This window comes from Apteryx mantelli, chromosome 5 (genome assembly GCF_036417845.1).
Source record: "Apteryx mantelli isolate bAptMan1 chromosome 5, bAptMan1.hap1, whole genome shotgun sequence".
NCBI classification, from domain to species: Eukaryota; Metazoa; Chordata; class Aves; order Apterygiformes; family Apterygidae; genus Apteryx; species Apteryx mantelli.
This window is the reverse complement of record NC_089982.1, coordinates 5,743,787-5,769,936: the sequence shown is the minus strand read 5'-3', so window position 1 is coordinate 5,769,936 and position 26,150 is coordinate 5,743,787. Positions and strand designations below refer to the sequence as shown.

Here is a 26,150-nt window from a genome sequence, read left to right as displayed (position 1 = left end):
TGCTAAAAAATGATAATTAAAAAAAAAATCAGGTAATGACAATGCAGACACCTGAAAGATCTCCATTGACGAACTTAGTTCTAAAGTTATTTGTTGCCACAGCAAAGTCTCTGCAACCTCTGGTTCATTATTCCGCACCACAAAAGATTTGGCCAGAATTGGTATTTGTGAAAACCAACAGCACAGTAGAACTGCTGTTTATTAAATGTAACTGCAAGTGAAAGATTACAAGCAAAGCTTCACATGCTATTTTGTTTCTGAAATATACTCTCTGCAGCAAACACCTGGCAACCACTGCAATAAAAACAACCCATTTTGGCAGCTACACTCACCAAGACTTTAAATAATTGAAATTTTACAAAAATAAATGGAAAATAAACACAACACATTAGACATTTGCATTGAAACAATTCTTGTTACAACACAAGCATGTAGTGCCTAGCTTTTCTGCTTCAGATAGTTAACTTACTTCTATGATACTTTTACGATAGGTCAAGCACATACCTGGGAAAACAGGCTGATAACTGCTTTAGTTCCAACATGAAAGACTCATGGTGTAACACATCAGCATTAAAAAGAAAGTAAATTTTAAATGGATTTCTATTTTTTTTTTCTTTAGCCAATTACTTTCCCTGTCAGAAAGGGTTTCTACAACACGCTATCTACTCATAATAATTCAAAATGAAGAAACTCCGTTTTCTGAATAGCTTTGGCTGGGGAGGCCAGGAAGAGATTTCTGTGAATTACCTTCCCCACAAAGCTTCCTAGTTATACTACCATTTGATTAGCTGCACTGAAGACCTCAGCGATGAGGTACTGTCACAGCTTTTAAGCAGTGACATGTGCTTTCAGGAGCACTAGACAACATGTTACCTTTTATATCAGCAGTTATTAGAGGTATCTATCCTGGCACTCCTGCCAACTTTTTTTGTACCATGAAACTGCCAAAGGGAAAGTTTTGGCTGGAAAGTCTAGTGTAGAAGTCTCCTGTCCAATCTAGCCATCTCCAGAAGCAAGCTTAAGAAACAGGCTGTCTGATGTTAAAATAATATGAAAGGAGCACTCAAGAGAACGTGCATGCTATAATTACCTTCTAGAAGGTTTCCTTAAATTTAGGTCTTCGCTAGACTGTAAAAGAAGGCTTGGACTTGAGGCAGATGCAGCTTTTAAAAGCCAGTTTCTACCCTGTAAGAAACGCATCATATGGTTTAGCTATGGATTGCTGAAGAGAAGTCTCTGATGGGATTGTTTTACAACAAAAATTACCTTCTGGGTAAGCACACATATGGTTGCAAACTTGCTATGCCCAGAGACTTCTCTGAGGAATCCCTCATTTATCAACTGTTGGCCCAGTGATTTCCACCAACTCTCCGGCCAGTCTTTTCCACTACCAAAAAGAGCATGTCTTCGGTATCTGTCTGGCAAACGTTGAGAATTCTGAAATTATCAGAAGAATTGGTCAGACCTCTCCATTTTTTTTTTTTGGGGGGGGGGGGGGAAGAGGGGGAAAGAAAAAAAAAAATCCAGTATGACTGGTGAACCAAAAACCTGAGAGAGGAGGAACACATCTCCAAGAGCATTTCTCCACAGAACATTTCTGTAAAACCACAAATCAAAGTTTTTTATTCAAGTCTCCGTAATACCCATTAAGATAACCCCACTTACAACAGCTGAATGATGAGGCAATAAAACATGTCCTTGTTCATGTCACCCGAGCAGTAGTTGCACCTAACCTAATCCACCTCTGGGCTTTCTGCCAAGGCTGTCAAGAGATCATGACCAGTGACTTACTTTTGTAGTAAGACCCAGGATAAAGCTGCACTGAGATCACAGAGCTGTCAAACACCTCACATGGAGGAGGTTATAGGAATGACCCAGCCATCAATGGCAGGAAAGAAAAAAAATAACCCAGCACAGTTCATGTTTATCCATGCCAGGGTAATCAATCTCACATCGCATGAATTCAAACAATCATTTACTTCTGTTTTCTTCAGTTAGCAAGTACTTAAGGTAGAAAAATCCATGAGTGCTGCTTAAGTCACAGGACAGGACAAGACAGGGGTGCCCAGCCACGGGACCCAGCTACGGCCTAGATGAGGCGCCCTCAGAGGTGGCCAGAGCACAGCTCCCTTCTCCAGTGCTGACCCAGTGCAGAGCCTGGAACTCCTCGTGGGCAGAGTGGGCTCACAACACATTGCCTCTGCTTCTCCTCCTCTAGTTTGACCGCCTGATACAGAGTTTAAACCTTTCTATTTCAAACTCCATAAAGGGTGTGTTTAAGTCACTAGTTTACTGGTCTCTTACCAATGATCCAGAGCAGAAAAAAAATGATTAGTTCCTGTCTGATGGATTGTCACCCCCTGAACTCAGGATCCAGACAGCCCTTGTTATTTGGACACTTGCTGAATACCCTCCATCCACTAGGGAAATCAACATGGGCAAAAGTAAATAAACATATATACAAAAAACACACACAGAGGTGTGTGTGCACACACATGTATGTGCATATGCACACAGATATATTTGGGGATGGGAGGATAAGGGAGAGATGAACATGGTTTAGCAGTCATCTTCCCTCTACTCCCTCCCTGGAGTTCTCCTTTAAGAACTGAATGGCAAGTTCCCACACGGAGAGAAGTTTCAGCATGTGCCAAGTAAGCTTCACACTTGTTACTTACAATCAGAAAGAAAGATGCCATTTTTCATGACATAAATAACTAACAAAAAGCTTTAATGTCTTAAGTAAACTGTTTCAGTAATTCCTACTCTGTTGCAGTTCATGAAGCTGATAAACCCAAGCCACAGTGGAAGGCCTCATGGCTCTGATGGGGAACGTGGTGAGTTGGCACCCAATTCATGTATCTGTGATGCAGGTTCAGTAAGGACATACCCTGGGGATGGTTAAAACAAAGGGGTTTTCAACTAATGATCATAATCCTGAACAAGATGAGACAGTGGGGTGGAAGCCTGTCTGCTGCCATTTATTGGGCTAGTTGTTAAAGTAGGTCTTTTAGATTCCTATTAGAAGTTTTATCAGAACCCCTTCATGATGGGCACTGTACAAATGCTGAACATGTCCTTCCCCCAAAACTCAGCTTACTTTATGAACCAAAACAAAGCAGGCTGATACAGAGGTGCAAAGGAAGCCAAGTAAAAGAAAAGCAGGGAGGGCAGCGGTCAGCACATGGTAGTCTACTGATCTCTACGAATCACAGTGAAGAGCACTTTGGCAGAGAAGTTCAGATAACTAGGCAGAGAGCTCCTCTCCAGCACATACAGGGATAGGAGCAGGAAGAGGGGCTTCTTTCAGACTTTTAACAGCAGGGGATTAAAGCTGAGACAGCCAGCTGGTAAAAAGAGGCCATGTTTTAGAAGTCGATTAAAAAAAAAAATTACAAAAAAATTTTTTTAGGATAAAATTTCAGTCAAGCAACTCTTTAATTCAGAGTTTGAGAGAACCTTGTTGGTTTCCATGGTGTGACTCAGCTTTCAAATAAGTGAAGTCTGATCTCTGCTGTGGTCTACCTGAAGGCTGTTGGAGGCCACCTGGACTTTGTTGTTAAAAATGATACTCCTAAAGTTAAAAAGACCATCTAATTCTCCATAAACTGCACACAAACTTTTAAAGCAATACACCAGTCATGTTCAGACAGATATAGCATGTGTAACTTATGGACTATCTCATAAGTGTCACCATGTTTTTTCTAGAAGATGTTAGAAGTGATGCAACAAAGCAAAGAAAAACACCTGTTTTTATGTTAGTCAGTACTTGAGGGAAACAGTAAAGGTTTTCTTTGTTGTTGTTTTTTTTAAGAACTTATTCACACTGCAAATTTGACATGATCTTCAATTTTCCCAATAATGTCTAACAAATTAACAACCCAGACTACTTTAAAATCTGTAACCATGTTTTTTTCCTAGATACATTTGGGATAAATTATTAACAAGTTACTTTCTTAATAAAAGGGGGGGGAGAGAAAAAGAAAAAGAAAAAAAAAAAAAGGATGGCAGCATTCAGCCAGTCTTATAAAGAACTGCCAGTGATTTTTTCCGGGTTGAAAACATATTTGAAGCACTTCTGTTACTACTCCCATATGTTATTTCTGGGAAGTTTCCCCCTTAGTATTTAACAAGCTTTGTATTTGAAAATATGTATAAATCATTTATATTCATTTTTTATTCATTTTAATATTCTATTTCCCATCTCACCACTGCAAGCAGGCCAGCAGTACTAAGGCAGAACACAAAACCATCTGCTTTATTCATAAACCAACAGCTTACCATGAAAAGATGAGTTTGTTCTTCACTCTGAAAATGCTACTTTTTTCAGGATAACAGAAACCGTGGAGAAGCAACCTAACCATCTCTGTAAAAACATCCAATTCACTGTAAAGAATATGAAAGCTCAAGGCTTACTGGAAGAACTTTAGTACTTCTGCCAATACCTAGCTTGTCTTTTATGTGTCTAACAGAGGACTGTCAATAACCAACTCAAGCACACTACCCACAAAACACAAGACAACTCCCCACAATGCAAGTACCAGATGCTAATTCTGAGCAAAGCTCTTGCACCATGAAGGGCTCACTGTTGCACCTTTAGAAAAAAGGGAGGTGTGACAGGAAGGTCTTGGAGGCAGAAATTGCTCCTTAGTTGTACTTGCACACAGTGAAGTACAACATGCTTAGGAGACGTATTACTTTTATTGCTGTTGCTTTTAAACACAGACTCATGAACTGCAAGGGAACTGCTGCTGAACACCTTCTGAAAGTCTATGCTACCTCTCTCTATGGACATTTAGTGCTCTGAGAAAAAGGCACTGAAAGACACATTGATGCATCGTTTAGGACATCAGGAAAGAGGGCAGGACAACATAATGATTCCTCCACTCCCAAAACACAAGGATTTTTAATGTCACTTACAGATCCTCGGAGAAACAAAATGGGAACTTTAGTTCCAAACTTCTCATCCAGGGCACTCACTGCAGACATCAGCTGGTAGGCTTGCTTTCCAAACTCCTGTAAACTTCCTTCTGAGTCACTGGAGGTTGCAAAACAAGAAGTTCTGAAATGCATAAAGAAAATCAGGATTAATTACATTCAAATCAAAACTCCCGGCCCTCCCCCCTTTTTTGTTTAGGGCACAATAAACTAACAAAACACACACTTTGCAAGTTCCATTCATATAAGCAATTAAACATACTTTTGAAAGCAAAGATCTAGGACTGAAAATAAGACCAAGCAGAAGCCAAAATCCCATGCAGTTAAGACAGCTGGACAACCAAACACTAAGCAGTTCTTCACAGTATGTGCTTTGACAGAAGATTGTTCAGACAATCTTCCGAATTATTTAGTATGTAAATATTTGGACTGTCTTTAGCACTTCAGACATTTTTAATAGCACCTAATAGCCAAAAGACTTTTTTTCTCTCCTACAAAGGGGGAAAAAAACAGAGGGAAAAAGAACCCTATTAAAGATTCTCTATGGCTTGTTATTGCATGTAAAATTGACTTGAGGAAGAACCTATCTGAAAAATTATCAACACAGATCACCCCAAAGGAGAAGGAGAAAGAGAAAACAATGTTCTATTTCAAATGATTTCAGATCTACAACACAAATCCACCATGTGGTCCTTTCCTGGCACAACAACGTCAGTGTCAGCAGATTGAAACAAACATCTCTAAAACAAACTCTATTCTTTGATAGCTTTCAAAGAGCTTGAGCAAAAATGCCTTAATCTCTGAGCATATAGAAAAGGTAGCTGAAACGATAACTTTTTGCAGAGAACATAACATAATTTCTTGTCTCTAATAGGAAAATATTATGCTGCCAGCAAGTACAGATAGACCATTTATTGTAATTTCAAAAGTGTGCATACATGCATGAGAGGCAGAGGAAGGTGTTTCTACTCATACCTGTGAGTACCGATCTCCTTGTTTCCCTCGACACATCTACGAGACAATTAGTAATGCTAAAAAGAACATATGTCAGCACCCACTGTAAGAAGAGAAGTGCTCCCTTATCACTCAGGCAATATAACCTTAGACACATGGTAGCACACCCCACTTTCAAATTCTTTAGGGGTTAACTATCCAACACTGATGCCACAGACCTGCAAACTGGTATGAAAAAAAGCTATTTCACAGTCTAAGAACGTTGCTCTATATTATTTAAACCATTTTAGGAACTGTGACCATACTTTGTTCACAGACTTTTCCACTGCCTAACTTAACACTTACAGGCTGTCTCTTGGCTTGTTCAACTATTGAGTGGCAAGTTAACAGAGACAGTTGTTCAAAAACAAACTTCAAATTGAACATCTGCAAGATGAAGTGCATAAAAAAAGTCAATCCTTCTTTGATCGTTTGCCTGGTTAGTCAGGCTGAGCGAACTTAACCTCCCATATCAGTCTTCAGGGAAGAATGTTTACCTGGTCCTGCAATTATCACAGCATTCTTCTGTGCCCATAATGCCTGAGGAGACCTTTCGAAGCTGTTTGTCTTCAAAATGAGACAAGATGATTCTGCCCAAGGGAACATGAGGAATTAAAGCAGAAGAATTTACCCATTAAATTAATTCCAGAAAATAATGAGTTGAAATCAGCATCACTGATTAATTCACCAGGAAGCCAATTATTTGGCCTTCATTCCTCTAAAAAAAAAGGAAGGGTTTTTTTCCCCCCTGAAAAGTAAATAAGAAACACTTGATGCATGCATATATATTGTATATATTTATATTTATATATATATATATAAAAAATACACACATATATATAAAAACATGATGAAGGTCATACTTCTAGATACTGCTTTTAAATATTGAAGAACATGTCTGCATAACACATTGCCTTCGGTTGCGACTGAGCCACAATGTGACTCTGTAATTACAGAAAACATGAAATAAAATACAGTACTCACTTCCTCCTGCAGCTATTTGAGATAAGGTACTTCTCTATTTTTGTCACCATCTTTAGTTTATACAATCGGAACATTTCGTTGCGTATCTCATTTAGACGATGTCTGTCAGTCAAGAGGAAAAATGAATAATCTTAAATACTGATCACTATCCCTCCGTCTCACAATGAAATCGAAACATGCCAGACAGCTGTCTGAATCAAGTTGACTGGAAACAGCAAAAAAAAGAAAACTACTAAAATCAGACCAAAACCTGCCTGCTTCTCCAGAAGCCTGATCTTTGAAGCACGGAGAGTATTCAGGAAAGTCCTGACTCATACTTTTCTACATATGGCAATTTTTCTCAAGAGGGCAGATGGAGAGATCCAGAGCCTCTTCCAACCCCATAAGTCACTAAGCTACAGAAATTAATGCGGAAAGGTGCAGAGCAGGGAGGGAAGAGGCTATACAGGAAAATCCCTCTCAATCTCCAGTTTTCCAAACAAGCTCTGGCAATTCCTCATCAACACAAGGGGCCAGATTATGAATGTGCTAGGACATTAGCCACCATGCTTTCAAGAAATCAAGGAACAGTACATTAGGACACCTATTGCCTAATTTAATACCCCCTAGGGCATTCCCTGAAAGCAAGCAACTGAGAAAATAGCATGGGAGTACCTTGCAGGAGGATGGGGAATTCATTCTGCCCATGCTCTGAGCTGCTGCATATGAGCCAGACCATCCGCACCACACTCCCTGTGGCACACATGGTGTGGATAACAAGCCAATACTGCATGTATTCTCAGGTTCAGCACCACACTACCACAGCTACACCATTTCCAGCTCAAAGTTGAGTGGGGAAAGCTTTTGCCTGCCTGTAAAACAGCAGCGAAATGTATGCTTTCACAGACTCTGGCAGTCTAGGGACACAAGTTCAACCGACTGAGTTGTAAGATGCTTCTGTGATCCTACACTAGCTAGGGACAAAGCCAACAGGAGACCTCTACAAGCAGGATTCTCCATTAAAAATGGATAATAGAGAGCTGCAGATACTTCTACAGCATCAGTGCCTTAAGGGAGACATCTGAAAGCAAGTCAGATGATTTACAAGATTTCATCACTGCCTGCCTTGCAAGTCTTCTTTGGGAAGCAGAGCTGGACCAAACACAGGCTCAGTAAGATTATACTTTTTCTAGAAGATAATACGCAAACATACTAATGTACTTAGTACTGAACACGTGCAGAAAACAGTTCTTGGAACCACTCTGTTAAATTTGTTATAACTTCAGTCAAAAGTCCCCTGCCTCTCTCTCTTCGTAGTGGTAAGTTTTGGCTATCCACGTCAAATCAGCTGTTCTCAATCACTTACCTGTTTAAAGCCAAGTCTGCCGACGTCCACAACACATGACAAGAAGCAGGAAGCCCATCACGACCAGCTCTCCCAATTTCTTGATAATAGGATTCCATTTCCTTAGGGGCACCATAATGAATAACCTTCCGGATATCTGCTTTATTGATGCCCATTCCAAATGCCACTGTAGCTACAACACACTACAAAACAAGGACCACACAGAGTACATTTTGAACTGAACCTTAAGAACATGTCTAGATTTCTATTAATGCTCAGACACTTGGTAATAACTTCTCACTATGGACTCAAACTTCAGCCTAAAATATGCAGGCTACAAGCTTACACTCAACTCCTACATTACTGTTAGTAAGAACCCTGTGCTTGTGTTCCTACCGCTATCAGGATTATAATAATGAAAGCAACAACGTGTTGTGGCAGATGCAAGAGTTTTTTCAAGCAGTTTTTCCCCCAAAAGAGGGGCACAAAACATATCCTGAAGAGGAATGCAAGAAGCCCCAGGATAATCCTTTGCCTTCTCAGCTGCAGGAAGAAGAAAGCAACTGACAGAACTCAGGAGGGTATAGTTCCAGCTACCACCAGCTTCCTCAGATGGTGTATGTTTTTAAGAGATTTACTAAAGGAATTGGCAACATATGCCAACAATATTACTATCTGCACAGACCAGCAATTTCTTGCCCAGATTGGGAGATACACAGAGTAAACCAGAAAGATAGGCTGGTATTTCCAAATTTTTTTCCTCTGTGTACGTTCATGCAATGACTGACCCATTTTCTACCAGAAACCCTACTGCTACAGATGGGACTATGCACACTTAGTTTTCCATGTTACCTGAATTTCATCCCTCATAAATTGGTGATGGATATTTCTCCTTTCTTTGATTCCCATACCGGCATGGTATGCACCACAGGCCACGTTCAATTTCACCAGCTCAGAAACAACTTGTTCGGTGGCCTTTCTTGAAGGGCAGTAGATGATAGTGGGTCCTTCAAACTCGTACACAGAACTGAAAAAAATAATAGCAACATGTAAAGATGTTGCTAGAACACATAAAGACACAGAAAAGGAGAAGCTACTCATCTGCAAAAGCTCTACTTGACCCTAATTGGATGTAGCTTTTGCAGGAGTTCAACTTCTTCGAGTTTTAAAGATTTAAACAGTTTTTAAATGTTTTCTATTCCTCCCTTATTTAAAATATTTCTATACATGGATAAGATCCCAGGTAGCGTGAAAAGTCATCACCCCACATACTTTAGAGGTACTGCAGCTTAAAACCAGTTCAGCACCTTCCCATGGAGCTGCTTTAGTTCAACAAAATTAAATTTGTGCTCCCAGGTTTTGCATGGCTTGTAGCGTTCAGTGCTTGGGACTGATCTCTGAGCTTCACCATATGATGTGAAAAGTTTGCCAATCAGCTCTTAGCAAAGCAAGGAGGAAAAGGTGTTCTGCCCCTTTTATGAAAAAATAGTTTGACTGAACACAAATTGTCTGTCCTTTAGGAAAATGGAGTTGGAAGTTATTTTGTGCCTTGACGTGCTCATGAGGGAACAGTGAGAGACTATCCTTCCCTGCCTCAAAAAAAATATTTTTTTAATAACAGAATGAATGGGTGGTGGGGAACCTGACAAGTGACTCCCATTATATCAGAGCCGAGCTCGGTAGAGAACCCAGTGTCTTGCTCACCAGATCAGTTTGAAGACTACCACCAATTCTTGGTACGTTGCAGATAACCTCATAAGTATTGAAGGAACAAAGAGTACAGGCTTAAACCCTCACCTTCCTCTTCTAATAAGAAACTGCTTCAAATCTCTAAGGATATTTCCACTTTGTCGTCCAACTTCTAAGTACAGGTTAGGTCTGTCAAAACTAGTACACGTGACCTGGGGATTCTTCAGGTTCAGACAATTCACTATGTCTTCTCTAATCGAAGGGCTTGCAGTTGCAGTTAAAGCAACAATGGGAACCTGTAATGAAAACAAACAAACAAACAAAAAAACCACAAAAAACAAAAACCCACCCCACAACAGTGGAATCAAGCAGTCCGAGATCCCTCATTGATGCTTTTTTAGATCATGAGTCGAAACTTAAGTAGCAGCATGAGAACAGGCATTTTAATCTGCTTAATCTACATCAGCTCAGTGATTTCAAAGAACATAGGCAATATTTAGGCTCCTAGACCTTTGGTCTATACTGTTCAGGAGATGGGATAAAACACTTAAATATAGAGGGTTTTTTCCTGAATTTGTGCGTTCTTTATTTGTATCTTCAGTGAGATTACAGTATTGTTCTGATGTGGTACCTTAAAGTTAGGGGACATTGGAAAAAGCTTTCAAGAACAAAATCTACCGTTCAGGCCTAAATTTTGGACCTTGTGCAACAGTGCTTCAGAAGTGCCTAGATATCTCCACTGCATGTCCTAGTAAGTCACTTGACCAGTTTCAAAAAAATCCTTAGATAGTAAGCGAGAAGCTTCAGGACAAGATCTTCCAGTATAAAGGGATCCAACTAAATCTTAACTCTAATTTTCAAAAATATCTGGTATTCCAGGTTCAGGATATTTACCATTAAAAAAAGTTGGGGATCAAATAGAATAGTAAGTTTTGGAAAAAACACAAAGACTACTGACTGACAGAGACTGCATAAACTCCAAAACAGCATGGTAGGTAAACCCAAAGAAAAGCAGTATCAGAAGATGAGATCTCAATCTATCATATAGAGAGGGGACAGAACCCTTCTCTCCAATTTGAAATCAAACATATCGTGAAACCTTACCGATGGCAGAGCCTTCTTCAACAAGCCCAAACTCCTAAAGGAATTTCTGAAGTCATGTCCCCATTCTGAAATGCAGTGAGCTTCATCAACAGCTATGAGGGTGATACCTGGGAAGACAAAGCCACAACATGGGCACAGTACTTAAACAGCAAACAAACCAAAACGAGAAGTTGGACAATATGAACCTACCACATTCTGCTCAATTTCAAGCTTTACTGAGAAGACACCTAGCAGTCTGCTCTCCTTTTTGTTTCTAGATGTCTTCTGCTGTAATGACTCCCCAAGCCCATTTTTATATTGGCCTCTTATGTAAGAGAGCCTAAGAGCTTTCACAGATTTTCTCCCACCTTTGTTCCCTTCTCCAGTTTCCAAATCTCAAACATCTCTCTCAATAGGGCAAACCCATGAGCTATCCCCAACAATCAGAACACACTTCATCTTCCCTTTCCACGCTTCCTGACCAATTAACACATGTTGTTTACAGATGTCATTAGCTGTATTTCCTTGATTGCAAAACAAAGCCTGTGAGTCTCAGGACAGTATTGAGGAGAAAAATATAAGCACAGAAAAATATGAGAGGAAAGAGGTCAAACATGCCCCTGGAAAATAACACTACATTTTTTTCAAGTGGGAAAAAAAGACATCCTCAACCCGAGTACAGATACCACATATTCTAATCTTGGCCTTGGAGAGGCCAAGTACACAGCTTCTCAGGTCTCCACAGATGTTCAGCTTGCTCAGCTTCCTCCCAGATGGTCCTGCCTGCCTGCCAATTTCTGAATCACACAAAAAAATTCTCAGAGTTTGTTCCTTAGATATACCCTACTATTTGCCTATTATGGCAGCTGCATCATTCTACTTGATGAGAAGACAGTTTACTAAGATGTAGTATCATGTGTTTCAAAACACACAATTTTATTATCACATTCTGAGAAAAATCCGATGATTAAAATACTTAAAAGGCTGAAATATGCTGAAGCATTGTTTAGTAACACACATTTTCATCCTATGACTGAGAGATCCTGTTCCAGCAACCCTGTTATCAGTAATTTGTCTTTCGCAAATTCCAGTGCAAAGGGCATGCTAAACACACTACTTGCTTCTGATCATCTTTGATCAACAACATGATCTTCTGATACCATTTATTGGCAGTCACTACCCTAGCCTCTGAGCTGTTTAGTGGTGAGAAGTACAGGTGGAAAGAAAAAAAATCTCAAAGCATTAAAAAAAAATTTAAGTGTAATTATGAATTTAAGCTGTCTACCAACTTATCCCCAACCTTAACCACAACTTACCAATTGTTTGGTCAAGATCCTGAAGCAATGATAAGTTCCCCGAACAGAACTCTGGAGTCATATATATGACTCTGTAGTGACCCCTACAACATGAGGAAAATACACTGTAACAGAAGAAGTAGTCCCAAACAATTCCACCAAATGAAATGAAAGCATAACTGTCTAGATGATGCAAGTGGGGACAAGGACAGATTTCTGGATGGGGATAAGAGGAAGCAAGCGATGAATGCAGTGGAACGGATGCAAAGCTAGCAGGATAGCAAATGAGTAAATAATGTGAAAGGAAAACAGAAGAAAAGAGGTTTACTAGCTTTTGGAGCTAGAAGGGACCACTGTGATAGGCCTGTATTTGTCACCAGGTTAAGACCTGCGATTCCTGTATAAAAACCTAACATAAAGCTGAGTCAACAAACCTCATCTCCCTAGCCAGAGGGCACAGGAAGGTGGCTATATCCCTCCCACATGCTCACATTGCTAATGGGCACATGCAAGCAGTACTGCTGACTGCCAGGTTTCAGGCCTGAGCCACAGTCAAGAGCTTCAGAGACGTCTGATCAGAGCATCCTACTTGACTCAAATACAACTACGTCAGTAGCTGCAGTCCCAGAAAGCTTAGGTAAGACTTACGCTTTGACGCCTTCTTTGATGTTTTTCAACTGAGCTGATCCAAGCAAGCAGGCTGGAATCTCTGACATTCTGCAGTAAAAAAGCACAGTCATCAACCAGCTTAGTTGTGAATGTTTTCTGCCTCACTTTCCAGCCTATGCCAGCACTTAAAGCTAGCACTTATCAAAGCACTTAAAGCATTTATTAAAGAAACTTCAAGCTGTGGGGTGAGAGCATATTTCTCCAAGGATCTCTGTGGAAAAAAACTCTTGAAAAAACAAGAATGGTCAGTCACTATTCCATCCACCCAAATGCTCTTCCACTTCCCCTCCAGCTGTCTCCCACAACACACATGCTTTATTAGGACAATAGAGTCAAGCAGATTAAAACCATTTTCCTTTTGCAAAAGGTATGCTGACTAAAAAAAATTTGAAAAAAAAAATACGATAGGGAATATTCTCCAATTATTATCTTATGCAGTTCATCACATTCAGATGTCAGTCTTAGTAGGCTCCAATCTTTTACCTCACCTCTAGATCTTTTCTGAGCTACTGGTACTACATCCACTAATTTTCAATTGAGTGGCTGCTTTTTAATGACAGGTTCAATACTTATGCTCACCAACTCAGTCACTTGATATTCAGTTTGATATTCAGTCTTTCTCAGGACCCTTTGACCTCTGTCCTCTTGGTGATTTACTGCTTTTTAATACAGCCACTTGTTTCATCACCTTCTCCCCTCTCATTCCTCCACATTTCGGTCCTTGACAGGACTGCATCCAGACTGACAGCCCAATTACTGGATGCATAAGGCTGCAGAAATTCACTCTCTTCAGCCTTCAAAATGAGTAACCCACTGAGCAGATAGCGAATAAAAAGGCTCTCATCTTACACTGACGGTAACGGTACAATAGCCAGAGAAGAAGCCGAATATATTATAGACATTCTGCTGATCAATACTCAGCCCAAGAGCTGGCTATCATGCCAGCTTAGGTTGTCCAGCCATTCAGCTGCACAAAGTCATAATTCACAGCAGAAAATACCACACAATAGATGTTCTTTAAAGTCTTTGTATCCCTTCTTTCATAAAAGGCATTTTCATTCAACTTGGCCAAGGCAGAAATGACCTAGACAACTCAGCATGACTTCCACAGACTGTAGCACTCAGTAATATAGACTGAATATATCAAAACTCAATAGCTGTTACAATAGCAAACAGGTACAAGCGCAGAGAGCACTAACAAGTATTAAAATCATAAGGGGAGTATTTTGGCCACACCTATGATTGCTCATATAAGAGTGATTCAGCATCACCCAGGAATTCCCGCATCTGACCTCCATAACTAGGAATAAGAAAAGAGGCTAAGTGATAGGAGATCTCTTTACTGTTCATCAAGGGATGCCCTAGCAAGTTTTAAGGCAACTCTCACAGGCTGGAACAGCCTGTGAAATTTTCACAGTTTGCTCCACCTGTCTGGTCTGAACAGAAAAGAGCCTGTGGATCAGGAAGTAATTGAGAATGACCCACTTCATGAACCACCCACCATCACAGATCCTTTGCAAATTCAGCCTACAGCTTATCTAGTTGGCAAATGCAGTGATCTTGAGACTATTTACAGAGATTGCATTTGTTTCTTGAGAAACGTGTGTTTTATAGCTGACACACAAACAGCTTGCTGTATGAAGCTGCAGCTTTAAACACCAACAAATGCCACAAGCAGAATCTGTGGGTTTCCACAGTAAATACAGCAGCAGCCCATTACTACTGCATTACTTACGTCAGCTGCAGGACTTGGTCCTCCATCAAAGAAATAAGAGGACAGATGACAATTCCAGTATATCCAGTGTAAACAGGGGGAAACTGGTAGCACAAGCTTTTCCCGTAGCCTTAAAGAAAAACATAACAACAACAAAACCTGAAGTAAAGCATCATGCTTTCTGTCACTCAGTGCAGCTACATAAGACACTGTTTACATCAGGTTGAGCCCTATAAGAATTTGATCCTTCAGCAGAGGGACCAGGATGTGAGACAAATATGGCCTGCATCCATTCAAGACCCCTCCCTACCCCAAGGTCAGTGGTGAAGACAGGGACAGAAATGCAAGCAGCATAGCGGGCTGAGACTTGCAGAGTCTGGAGAAGGAGAGGTGAGTTCTGCACACTCTGCCCCATGATCCAAGTGGGCAGTCTCCAGGTTTCAAAGTCCTACTTTCCCCAGCAAGGAAAAGACTTCGCACATCATAAGCATGGACTTAAAAGTAACTTACCAGTTGCCATGACAACAAGGTTATCTCTTCTGTCTTTTAAAACAGAACTAATCACTTTCCACTGGACCCTTTAAATTAAAGAGGAAGATTTTATTTTTTGCCATCACACATACAACATGTGATTCTGTGAAACTGCATATCTATCGAATTTCAAGTCAAATAAATCCTTCTGGCTATTCAATAGTTTCCTCTCTTTCCATGTTGCATCCAGCCAAATACTGCTTATTGTATTGCAGGAAGTCCTGCTGATGTTACAGTGGTATTTCTCAACAAAAGAAAGATAAGCAATATTTGGTGCAGTCATTCACAGAAGACTACAAAACAAATTCTGTCTCTCATACTTTAATAAATTGACATGCAAACACTATGAGAACTACAGTCATCATCAACACAATAAAGAGGACCTTGGTGTCGCCAAATACAATTTGGATCCTTTTATTATTTCATAGATGTCCATAAGGAAGTACAGTGGGGAAAAAAAAAAAAAGAATTTACTTTTGCCCCCTTGTTAACAATTAAAACAGCTTTTTCCAAATGTTGCTCTCTGACCATAGATCTGGTACAATAAAAGCTTTGATCACAGGAGTCTTGCCATCAGGAGAGTCAAGAAACTCATCCTATACTGTGAAAAAGCATTATTGTAGATACTTCTCTAAGATTTATTTCAATACCTTATTGTGGCAAAGGCTGATTTTCCTTTTCTAAGGCTTTTGCAAAGGTCCAAGGCTGTTAGCGGTTGTTAAAATAAAGAGTAATAAATAAGTCATCCCAGTTGAAAGAAGGGAAAAGAAACTGTACACTCTGGGCTTCAGTTTAACTGAAAAGATACTTACGGTTTAAAAGAGGAATGCCCAAAGTAAGTCTTCAGACATGCAACTTGGCTTTCACTAGGTACTGGCAGCAATGGATCTTAAGGGGGAGAGAGGAAGAACAAAACAACCCATCTATGACTGAATTTTAGAAAGAAGAAGCAACGGCTTGAAAGACAACAGGCTGCTTATGGTTAGTGATGCCCAGGGCCTAGGATTTGGGCACCTTCAGTAAAAAGAGGTATATCAAATTTTAAAGACATTTATGAGCTGAAATTAAGGATTAAAAAAAGCAAATGGGCTTCTGAGAGACCCTGCACAAAGATAACATATGGCTTTATTAATGAGGTAACAAAGCAGTAGATAACTGTAGTGTACACCTGCATTACTTGGAACACGTTCAGAAGAGGTAATAGAGATGTTTCACTAACAGTGCCTTTTAAAACCTTAGTGAAGTCATGCTAATCAATACTTGACATTAAGTTGTTCACAAAATTGTGGTCTGAAAAGGACACACAAGATTCCCTGATCTTGCTGTTAACATTAAGGAAATGTATTTTTTGAACAACTTTACTTAAATTTACAATTCATATTCAGTGAAAAGCAGCAGAAACCATTAAATTTCCACCTAGTTTCTGTCTGCTGGGCAAGCACGCATTTTCTGTAACAGCCTGTTAGGCAGTTGTTTAAAGAAATGAACCTAACAAAGTTAACTGATCTGTCCCCATCCAGCAGTCTATGTTCTGGCTGGAATCATCAAGTGGTTCTTCTCTTGGTTGATAGTGTTACTTTAGTAACAGGATCCAGAGCATAACCTGTACCACTGTGGAAAGGGGCTATCAGGCAGCAAGGGCTGAAACAAACCAAGGGGTACTTTGCCTCACATTTCAGCCTGTTCTCCCATTTGATTTATCTCCACAGGGCCAGCTCTAAAGTATCAGGTCAAGATCACCCCCAAGCCAAATTTTCCCAAAAGTCCTACCAAGCAAAGAAGCAGTAGTGGTGGTACCACAGAAGAAAATACACAGTGCAGGTAGTGTCTTCTCCTATGCTATATTCTGAATAGATCTCCTCTATTCTGCATGACCTCAGCATCCCCAAATCACTTTTACTCCCATCAAGTACACACAGTGCCTACTGATCATGGCAAGAATCAACTGTGTTTAGCCAAGGACACCTTCAGCTTTAAGTTTTGATACTGACACATCACCAGGTGCTCCTTTTGAAATCAGGATCAGCTTTTACTTTCCACTTTGACAAACCAAGTACAACATGCCACTATGCCTCCACATCTGCTTCTATAGACAGTACATTATTATTTTTGATTTAATACATACACTATAATTTAAAAACATACCCCAACCTTCCTCTTCTTCCTCCTCAATGCCTTCATCTTCATCCATATCTGGAGCAAGGTTCAACTCTGTGTCAGAGATTTTCCCAGTTTTATCAGACTCTCTATCAGCCAAAACCACTTTAGAATTGTCAACATCTGCTAAAGACTGAGAATTGAGGAGGAGGTTAATCCAGAGCACGAAAGGATAGACACAATGCCTGTTTGAGGTAACATGACACAGTGGCATGTGATTTTTAATCTAATTATGGCATAGCTTAGATCTGTTGGTGCACAGCACAAAGAAAATTACAGTAGTAGAACTTTTAGTAGGAGAAGTTTTCTGTCTTTCAATTGAGGAAGGTAGAAATTTCATATAGAAGTGACTGAGGCTAGCTGCACAAAAAAAATAGAAGGAATGGGATCCCAGTGTCATGTCATGCTCAGTGTTCCTCCAACATGGCACTCCAAAGAACACTTAAACCCTTCCTATTCAAGTTAGCTTTTTAAATAAAAAATGGTGCTTCTAGAAGATGGACATGCAGCACAGACCCCTTTAAGACAGACCTGGTCCTTCCATAGAAGGAAATGCAACACCTTTTCCCCAGACCTTTTGTATTTTGCTTCTTATTTAGCTGTAAGCAACACACACAGCCTCTACATGTGTGCAGGCACATCAACACCTGTGACTGCCATAATGGAACCGTTCAAATGCTTCACTTTAAATGCCTAAGCACTCTGCAGGATCGGGACAAAGCAAGGGTAAAGACAAGTAAGAACTGACAAAAACACCAAAGAACTGAGCCCTGCAAAACACATGGCTATGAAGCAATTTGTTTGACCTACAGCTCAGGTGAGCAGCATCCATAGTACACAAGCTGCCTTCTCAGCTCAAACCCTCAGGCAAGGGTTTGAATGTGTGATACTTCAAGCAAATCAGCTGGTGAATGATAGTCTACACAAATGCAGGACACAGGTGGAAGGGAAAGTCCAAGCTGGTATGGTAAAGATGTGGCAGGATAGGTGGGATATTGAGGCCTAACACTGGTAACTTGAATTCTTTAGGTAGCCACATTCACCTGACTTCTGTACATCTTTTATAAGCAACCCCCTTTGCTTTGTTCCCTCCCCTCAATGCTGTATTCCACTCTGATCCAAGAACAAACTCAAAAGCACTTACTTTAAGCATCTCCATTTCCAGTTCTTCATCACTTTCAATTACACAGGAGATATTTTGTTCGTTATCTGTCGAAGATGCCTCCTAAGGAAAAAAAGAAAAAAAAAATACATATTTTTTCCTATCATGAAAGCTATTCCTATTTTATCAAGTCCATTCACCCTTCTTACCTGCTATAAATTATTTCTCTATGCTTTTAACTCTTATTGAAAATAACTCAGCTCAACATTCAGCTCTGATGCCTGCCCATAATGAAACATGTCTGGAAAAATATTAAAACACAAGTCTTGTGATAAGAAAACAAAACTAGTATCGCCAGATGTGGGAAACACTTGGAACATAAGGAAATTATAATTTGATGCAAGAGGCATCAATCCACATTCAGCAGTCACTAGAAGGGCCACAATTTACAGACACCTTAGATAAAGATCTGCTTTCTATTCATGACCAAGTAGGAGGTATTTTTGACTGCAGAATTTGTCCTCATACTGCAGGAATTTCTTATCATAAGTGTATTAACAATTGAAAGAGTAAAACTAATCAGAGTATCTTGAGTTTCTGTATTCAGTACTAGTTCTCCCAACAGTTTGAAGAGCAGCTCAGTGTTTGACTACCTGCATGAATACTTTCCAGACTCCAAGCCCTTCCTCTAGCTTGCCCTAATTTTCTCTCAGCAAGACAGCCTTTTAAAATCCCGTGGGAAATTAAGGATGAGATCACTTCCTCTGGTGAGTGTTTATGCTTTACAAGGGCTTTTCTCATTACCTCAGGCACAGCTTCATTTAGAAATTCTTTTGCAGCCTGATGCTCCAACATCTGTAGTTCGTGCTCAGTAATGTCTAGTGACATGAAGTCATCTCTGTCCGCTCTGTCCTTAGAATCAGCTGCTGCGGGCCCATCTTTCTTCTCAGTATTATCATTCTCTGCTTTTCCTTCATTACAGTCTCCCTCCCAGAGGCCAGCTAACGTAGCATCTGAGCAGATGTTGAAGTCACCTTGCAGTTTTTTAGGAAATTCAGACATTTCAGCTTTTTCAGCTTCAACATCTGTGGACTCTGGAGCTGCCCCACAGTTCCTCTCCAGTACAGAAGGGGAGCTGGAACCACCAAACAGTGTGCTTCTTAAAGCATTGACATTTTCTGATATATCAGCTAGTATTTCTGCAGCTCTGGAAGGTAAAATAGGAAAGTCAAATGAAAATGACAAAGTAGTACTGCCTACATCTTATCCCCAAACAAAACTGAGAATTCTAAGATGCTCAGCTTCTACAGACAGATTTCTCCAAAACCTCATTTACAAAGGCTTGTCACTCAGCTGCAGCTTGCTTTCCATCAGAACACAAATCCAATCTCTTTGATGACACTGAAGAAAAGCTACAAAGATTCTCCAAACACACTGTTTGTGGTATTGCTCCCACGCTTATTAGAAGTCTGTATACTTGATATAATTAGCAACATGAGAGCCCTGAATACCTATGGAAGTAGGCTTTACTGTGCATTTCAGCAAGAAGTGGATCTAGCAAAGTTCAACTTCAAACCCATTGCAATTAGGTCAGAGAAAAGCTATATTTAATCACATCTAGGTATAAAGGCAATATTTTCCCATTGAGCGAGCTTTGCTTTCTTGTTTTTTAAAGAGGGATGCAGAAATAACAGATAGCTGTTAACACAAATACACTGTGTTGTGTCAGACCTCAGTAGACAAATCAAGTACACAAAACACCTATAGGTGACAAAAAACTAACCTCTGCAAGTTTCCAAGTTGTCCGGAAGAGCCAGGGATATGAGAAGCCAGATCCACTATCTCTTCAGCTAGTGAAGTCAAACGCTCCTTCACATCATCTGACAACATTTCATCTACAAGAAGTGCCACCAAGTTACTTGACAATAATTTGGGTTTAATATCTATACTCAGAGAAGCTCCATTCAAGGAACCCCTCATAAGATCTACAGCTGACACATCAGCCTTCTCAGTGCTTTAGATCAGGCATACTGAATCAGATCAAATTTCCATCTATTTCAGCACTGCATCTCTTCCAGTGGCCTGTTACATATGCTTAGGGAAAGACAATAGAGAACAGGACCACTTTAAAGTGATCCTTCCCCTGGTGTATCCTCCAACTTCCAGAAAGCTGTAGCAGAGCATGCTGAAGCCTACATGCTGATCAACCTGTCTAAACTTTCTTCTATGACTTGGTCCAATGGCTTTTTGAATCCACTTGTACTCTTCACTTTTGCAACAGCCTGCATGCAAAAGTTCACATACATACACAGTGTTATGAGAAAACTAAGTTCCTTGTACTTCATTTAAACCTTAACTACCATTCCTTCTCCACCTCCATTTATTTTTTTAATCTCCCCCCTCCCCCAATGCTGCTCCAGCCTTCAGATAAAGGCTGGAAAACAGGCTTATGCTGTTTACTCTCTGCCAGTGTGTACAGAAATGATCAGAATTAATAGGTATGTTTTTGCAGCAGAGTTCACATTTTTCAAGAAGTTTCTTTTGTACAATTGGAAACTACCATCCCAGTGATGCAAATTCAGTAATGTGACTGTCAACAACCTTCCTGAACTTTAATGCAAGGTAAAAGTCTAGCTTATATCAGCTTCCTAAACAATGAAACCCTACTTGCAACTTTCAGTCCAACAGGAGCTGAGACAGAAGTGATGCACAGCATGACTACACAGACATTAACATAGAGCCAACTGTGCAGCCTGAAGGGTATCAACACAAGACTGCAGAGACTGCGCTCCTCTCCTGTTCTTTCCCATCTAGCCCTTTCATCTTGAGCCCCTGGGAGCAGCTAAGTACCACACTTCAGAGACATCACAATCTCTTCTCATGTAAATCAATAAAGAATGAGAAATAAGTTTGCTTACTGTTTTTGTTTGTTCACTTGTGGGACTTGTTTTGTTTGTTTGCTTGCTTTTGTTTTTTTAAACAAGACTGTTTTTTAAAAAAAAGACTGCAGCTGTCTGGAACACAGATTGCTATCTCCTTTCCAAGAGCAGGTCCTGTGCATTTCAGGACTCTTGCAGTATTGGTAAGAAAAGAATCCAGAAATTTAGTGTAAAGTCACTCCTGAGCACTGTTCGAGAAAAAACAATTACTACTGTAGCTTTCAGCATGACAGCATGCTTTGAGAGAAAAGGAAGATGCAGCCAGCACAGAAAAGGAAAAGCTGTTTCTATTTTTAAGCCATATACTACATACAACACTCAGCTTTCCTTATGAAGCATGTAACTGAGAAGTAAAACCAAGATTTCAGAGTCACTATTTCTGATCAAGTAAATAGAGCTGAGCTGATTTGAAAATATCTACGTCCTATTTGCATGCCTCAAAAACAACCCTAGTAAGTAACAAGTACTTTCTCCATCTTAAACTAGATTTTGGTCCCTGGATCAGCTGAATTGATACCAACTCACTGAAGCAATCCCATTAACAAACTGGAATGAGAGCAGGAATTCTTACCATCTCCTCATACAGCAGGAAAATAACACACCAAGACTGCATTCCCACCTCACTCTAGAAAAGAGTTACACAGTATGGTAACACAGGTCATCTAACAGCCTTTACTGTCTGCTCTCTCTGGAAGCTGTCTCTAATCTCCAATAAATCAGACACAATCCCGACACAAGGATTTGGGGGGGGGGGGGGGGGCTTAAGAGGAAAACTGAATGTTCAGTTGTACTTTGAATAAATTCCTTATGCCTGAATGTGTAATTTACCTCGTCTTAAATGAAGCATTTTCTGGTCACCACTATTCATATTTTTCAGTTTTTGATAAATGATGAAGCCAGCCTGAAGAGGAAAGCAAACAAAATTCAGTGACCGGTACTCCGTGGAGAAACCACATTTTAAAGACTTAACAAAAAGAAGCCGAGAATTAGTTCGGCAAGCCATAGCATGAATTCCTTATGAATACCATACATAAGGCGTTCTTGGGTCATGTCATACAACTGTAAATAACAAAGCATTGAGGCAGAGCAATCACAGCCATGCAACATTTCACAGAATGTTTCACAAAGTTGAAGTCCTGACTTGAGGCCAAAACCACAGTGGATATTCTTATGACTAGATCCCAGTTTCATTATCTTATAAAATTAGCTGCTAATAGAGAGCTCTAAGTACTCCATTCCCCATCTCACCATCTGCTCCATCTCATTCGGATTTTATGTAATGCTCCAAGAGAATACTTATGAATCTACCAAGATTAGATTCCATGCGTTTAATATTTCCCTTGATATGAATAACAAGTTCTAACAGGAGAAAGCAGCCTAAAGCCAAGAATGTGCTAATTAGGCTAGGCATGTTAATCAAAGCATCTTAAAGAGGAAGGAGAAACAAGTTACTCCCCAGTGCTTTCCTGCGAGGCTCCAAAAGGCAAGCCAGGTGAGCAGAGTGTAGTGAGAAGCAGGCATTGCCTGGGAAAAGCTAGCTAGAGCAGTTGCACCAGGCATTTCAGAGGACACGAAGCCCCTTTCTGCACTGGTTTGGGTCCTGCACCTTCAGAGGAGCTAACCCCTCCACAGTTTAACATTTAACTAGAATAGAAATATGTAATGTTTTCAGAGTCACAGAAGAAAATACAGAAGGAAAAGTGGGGCAGTGTTGCCTATCTAATCTGATCACAGAAATAAAACCATGAGGGGAAGGAGACAGAGTGAGGTATTCAAGGGCTTCCATAATGAACAATTTTCTCCCAGTAAGCAGACAGCACTCAGCTACACATTAGTAAATCCCTTCACAGTGCACAGAACTGAGGGAAAACTTACCACTTTCCAAAATTGTGAAAACAGCAGAGACTTCTACAGAGCTACAAAAATTCATATGCAACTGTAATAATTACTTCCTGGTAAGGCACACTGTGGTTCTGTTGTGTTAACCACTGGAAAAGGTTATGTTGCTTGGAAGATGCTTATTAATTTTATCTCATGTATCATACTTAAAAGGAGCTGAGCAGACTGGATTTTGGTTCGTAGGAAGCTTAAAAAAGACAACCAAACAACCCCTTAGGAGAACACACCTGAAAGCACTAACAAGTTACAGTGAATGTCTGCAGACAAGAGAATTGAAGAAACATTATCCAGAAGTGATTAAAAAAAAAAAAAAAAAAAAAAACACACACAGCTTAAAAAAATACACTTGTCAACTGCATTACTTCTATGTAGGACAGTCACTCTGCAAGAGTTTAGGCTCATTGCACAGAGACAGAGATAAATTCCACATCATTGTTCCATTAAAATGCACTGAGGTGACAGTGTTAAGTTAGTTTGTCCCTTTGGACTGACAAGTATGCTGGAGGAGCGTCCAACTGTTACTTGACAAGTTCAGAGACAGCAGAATCCCCAGGATATCTGGTTCGAAAGAAAGTAAGTAAGAAAAGAGGACCTCATTATAGGCTCAGGGCTATTGTGGTATGGGATTTCTTTTTGCCAAGCTATGTTCAATTTTATACCTAAAATGTCCACACAATACCCTATTCAAGTCATTTCAGCAAACGAGACAGATTATTGAATCAAGTACAAGTGGTAACATCTTCAACAAAGATCTTATGACAGCTCTGGATTAACACCACAGTCTGCAATGCCATTTAAGGCAGAAAAGGGATTGGACAGCAGCCTGTTTGGTGGCATTTCCACTTTCAAACATCCCGTACCCATGGCAGACCACAGTCTTCATATGTTCACTATGTTCTGTAGCAGAAGGGCAATAAAACAGCAGCAAACAGCACATTAGGAAAGGAATTTATAAATAAGGAAGGAATGGCGATCTCTTTGTACGTACATAAGCATCTGTGGCTGCATACACTTTCTGCTTCTCATTCAATGGAAACTCTTCCCAGTTACTACAGCGGACAGACTTATCTTTCAGAAGTTGCTTGCCAAAAAGGTGTTTTACCAGACCATTTAGACTCCATATCTCCTTACACTTCAGCTGGAAACAAAGAAGACTTGTTTAAAGAGGAAAGCAATTGTGCTTAGCAAAATGTATTGTTAAAAGTGGCAAAGCATATTCATTAGGGACACAGAGCTCTGCATTAGTCAGTACAAACTAGTTCCTCAACAGAGTGACTGTTCTTCAGGCCTAAATCTGCTCTTACCATATTAAGAGGTAGAAAGAGGGAGAAATCTCTATTTTCCTGCCCTAAAACTGTATTCTTGTAGGACATCCCTATGTTGCCAAGCTGGAAAGACTACATTAGGGCCAGATTAGCGCATGCACAATGAGATGGTATTGTCACACAACCAGAAAAAAGAAGCATCTGTACAATGTACTCTCAGGGTAGATAAAACAAAAGCAAGAGACAAAACTTAAAAATAAAACTCTCCTTCCTCCAGCATTTTTCAATTATCTACATTTTTAATTAAAAAAAAAACCTATGTCAAAAACAAAGAATTTGATAAAAAACATAGGAATATCAGTGTTTGCAATTACTGTTTTGTCATCATTTGCATGTTTGAGAAACCAAGTGCAAGGCTTAAAGCATGAAATTGTATACCATGCTAACAGTTATTCAGTCCACTGTGGAACAGTTCACTGGAAGACTCTAGAAGTCACCCCACTACACTGCTGTTTTCCATTGCTTTTTAATCATAAGTGTCATTCACAGTTGCTACAGTCTGTTGTCCTAATTGGCTTTCTTAGAGCCAGTTTGGGAAACTTTCCTTCAGACTCCAAGGATATGAGACTTACAAGCATGGTCCTCCACTATTCTAACTTGAGAGTATTTGCAAAACACGGACATCTGCCAAGCCTAATGAAGCAGCGTGGCATCAAAAGTTCACGCTCGAAAATCCACTGTCAAAAACCTGCTAACTGCTGATTTTAGGGCCATCCCTCCCCAATTCCCCCACATTTTGCTATTATATATAATCCTATTCTTTGTTTTCTCAAGCTTCACTTTAAGTTTATTGATAGTCTGTTCTCTCTTTAGCAAAAAGACTTTAAAGTTGCTATCAGCGATGACATTGCTCATCTTCATTAAAAAAAAAAATCCTGGGTTTGGACACTGGAGGCAAAAAAAAAAAAAAAAAAAAAAAGAGAGAGAGGGGTGAATTCTGGGAACCCCAGGTCAGGGGAGTGGGGGGGTGGGGCACAGGGAAGCTTCTTCTACCACTTGAGTAAATAAATTTCATTTTTATAGCTCACGGTCCACTGCAAACTAAAACCTCAAGGTGGCTTGGTAGTTTAGGAGCACTGCCCTTAATTGTGAAGATGGCTCACATCTGTCTGTCTTCCACTGTGGTTTAATTACACATGATACATGAAGCATGTAACAGAGGAAGGTATGAGAAATACTATTCCTCTGCACAAATCTGTTCTCTACCAGGAAAATATGACTGGTACTACTATCCACAGAAAAAAACAAAACCAAACAAACAACCCCCCCCCCACACACATACTCACTCACACAGAGTAAAAGGGAGGTTACTGAGAGACCGAGTACAGGTAAAATTTTGCATACACAAAAGGCAGAAAAGCTTTGAGGGACACAACAGAAATATGAACAATAAGGATAATTTGGAAGGTAATGAACTTCATGTCCTCTTCCCTAATAAACAGGCACAGAGATGTAACTACACTGAAATTCAGGACACGCAAAATGTAATACAGCTTCTAAACAATAGA

At 40.0% G+C, this 26,150-nt stretch overlaps 1 protein-coding gene across 4 annotated transcripts in view; it reads right to left on the bottom strand.

The window, feature by feature from the left end:
* Positions 1–26,150, bottom strand: part of WRN (WRN RecQ like helicase) — a 49,366-nt gene that overhangs the window by 14,417 nt on the left and 8,799 nt on the right. For all 4 annotated transcript variants that reach the window (XM_067297365.1, XM_013955157.2, XM_067297368.1 and 1 more), the window contains 20 exons: positions 24,306–24,455; positions 22,247–22,319; positions 20,263–20,374; positions 19,284–19,686; positions 18,522–18,602; positions 17,366–17,510; positions 16,033–16,108; positions 15,200–15,267; positions 14,711–14,819; positions 12,955–13,023; positions 12,328–12,410; positions 11,033–11,139; positions 10,037–10,224; positions 9,092–9,266; positions 8,261–8,442; positions 6,916–7,017; positions 6,429–6,521; positions 4,921–5,062; positions 1,267–1,437; positions 1,091–1,185 (listed from right to left, as the gene is read on the bottom strand). In XM_067297365.1, coding sequence (XP_067153466.1) covers positions 1,091–1,185; positions 1,267–1,437; positions 4,921–5,062; positions 6,429–6,521; positions 6,916–7,017; positions 8,261–8,442; positions 9,092–9,266; positions 10,037–10,224; positions 11,033–11,139; positions 12,328–12,410; positions 12,955–13,023; positions 14,711–14,819; positions 15,200–15,267; positions 16,033–16,108; positions 17,366–17,510; positions 18,522–18,602; positions 19,284–19,686; positions 20,263–20,374; positions 22,247–22,319; positions 24,306–24,455 — 2,624 coding nt within the window. The remainder of the gene's footprint in view (positions 1–1,090; positions 1,186–1,266; positions 1,438–4,920; positions 5,063–6,428; positions 6,522–6,915; positions 7,018–8,260; positions 8,443–9,091; positions 9,267–10,036; positions 10,225–11,032; positions 11,140–12,327; positions 12,411–12,954; positions 13,024–14,710; positions 14,820–15,199; positions 15,268–16,032; positions 16,109–17,365; positions 17,511–18,521; positions 18,603–19,283; positions 19,687–20,262; positions 20,375–22,246; positions 22,320–24,305; positions 24,456–26,150) is intronic.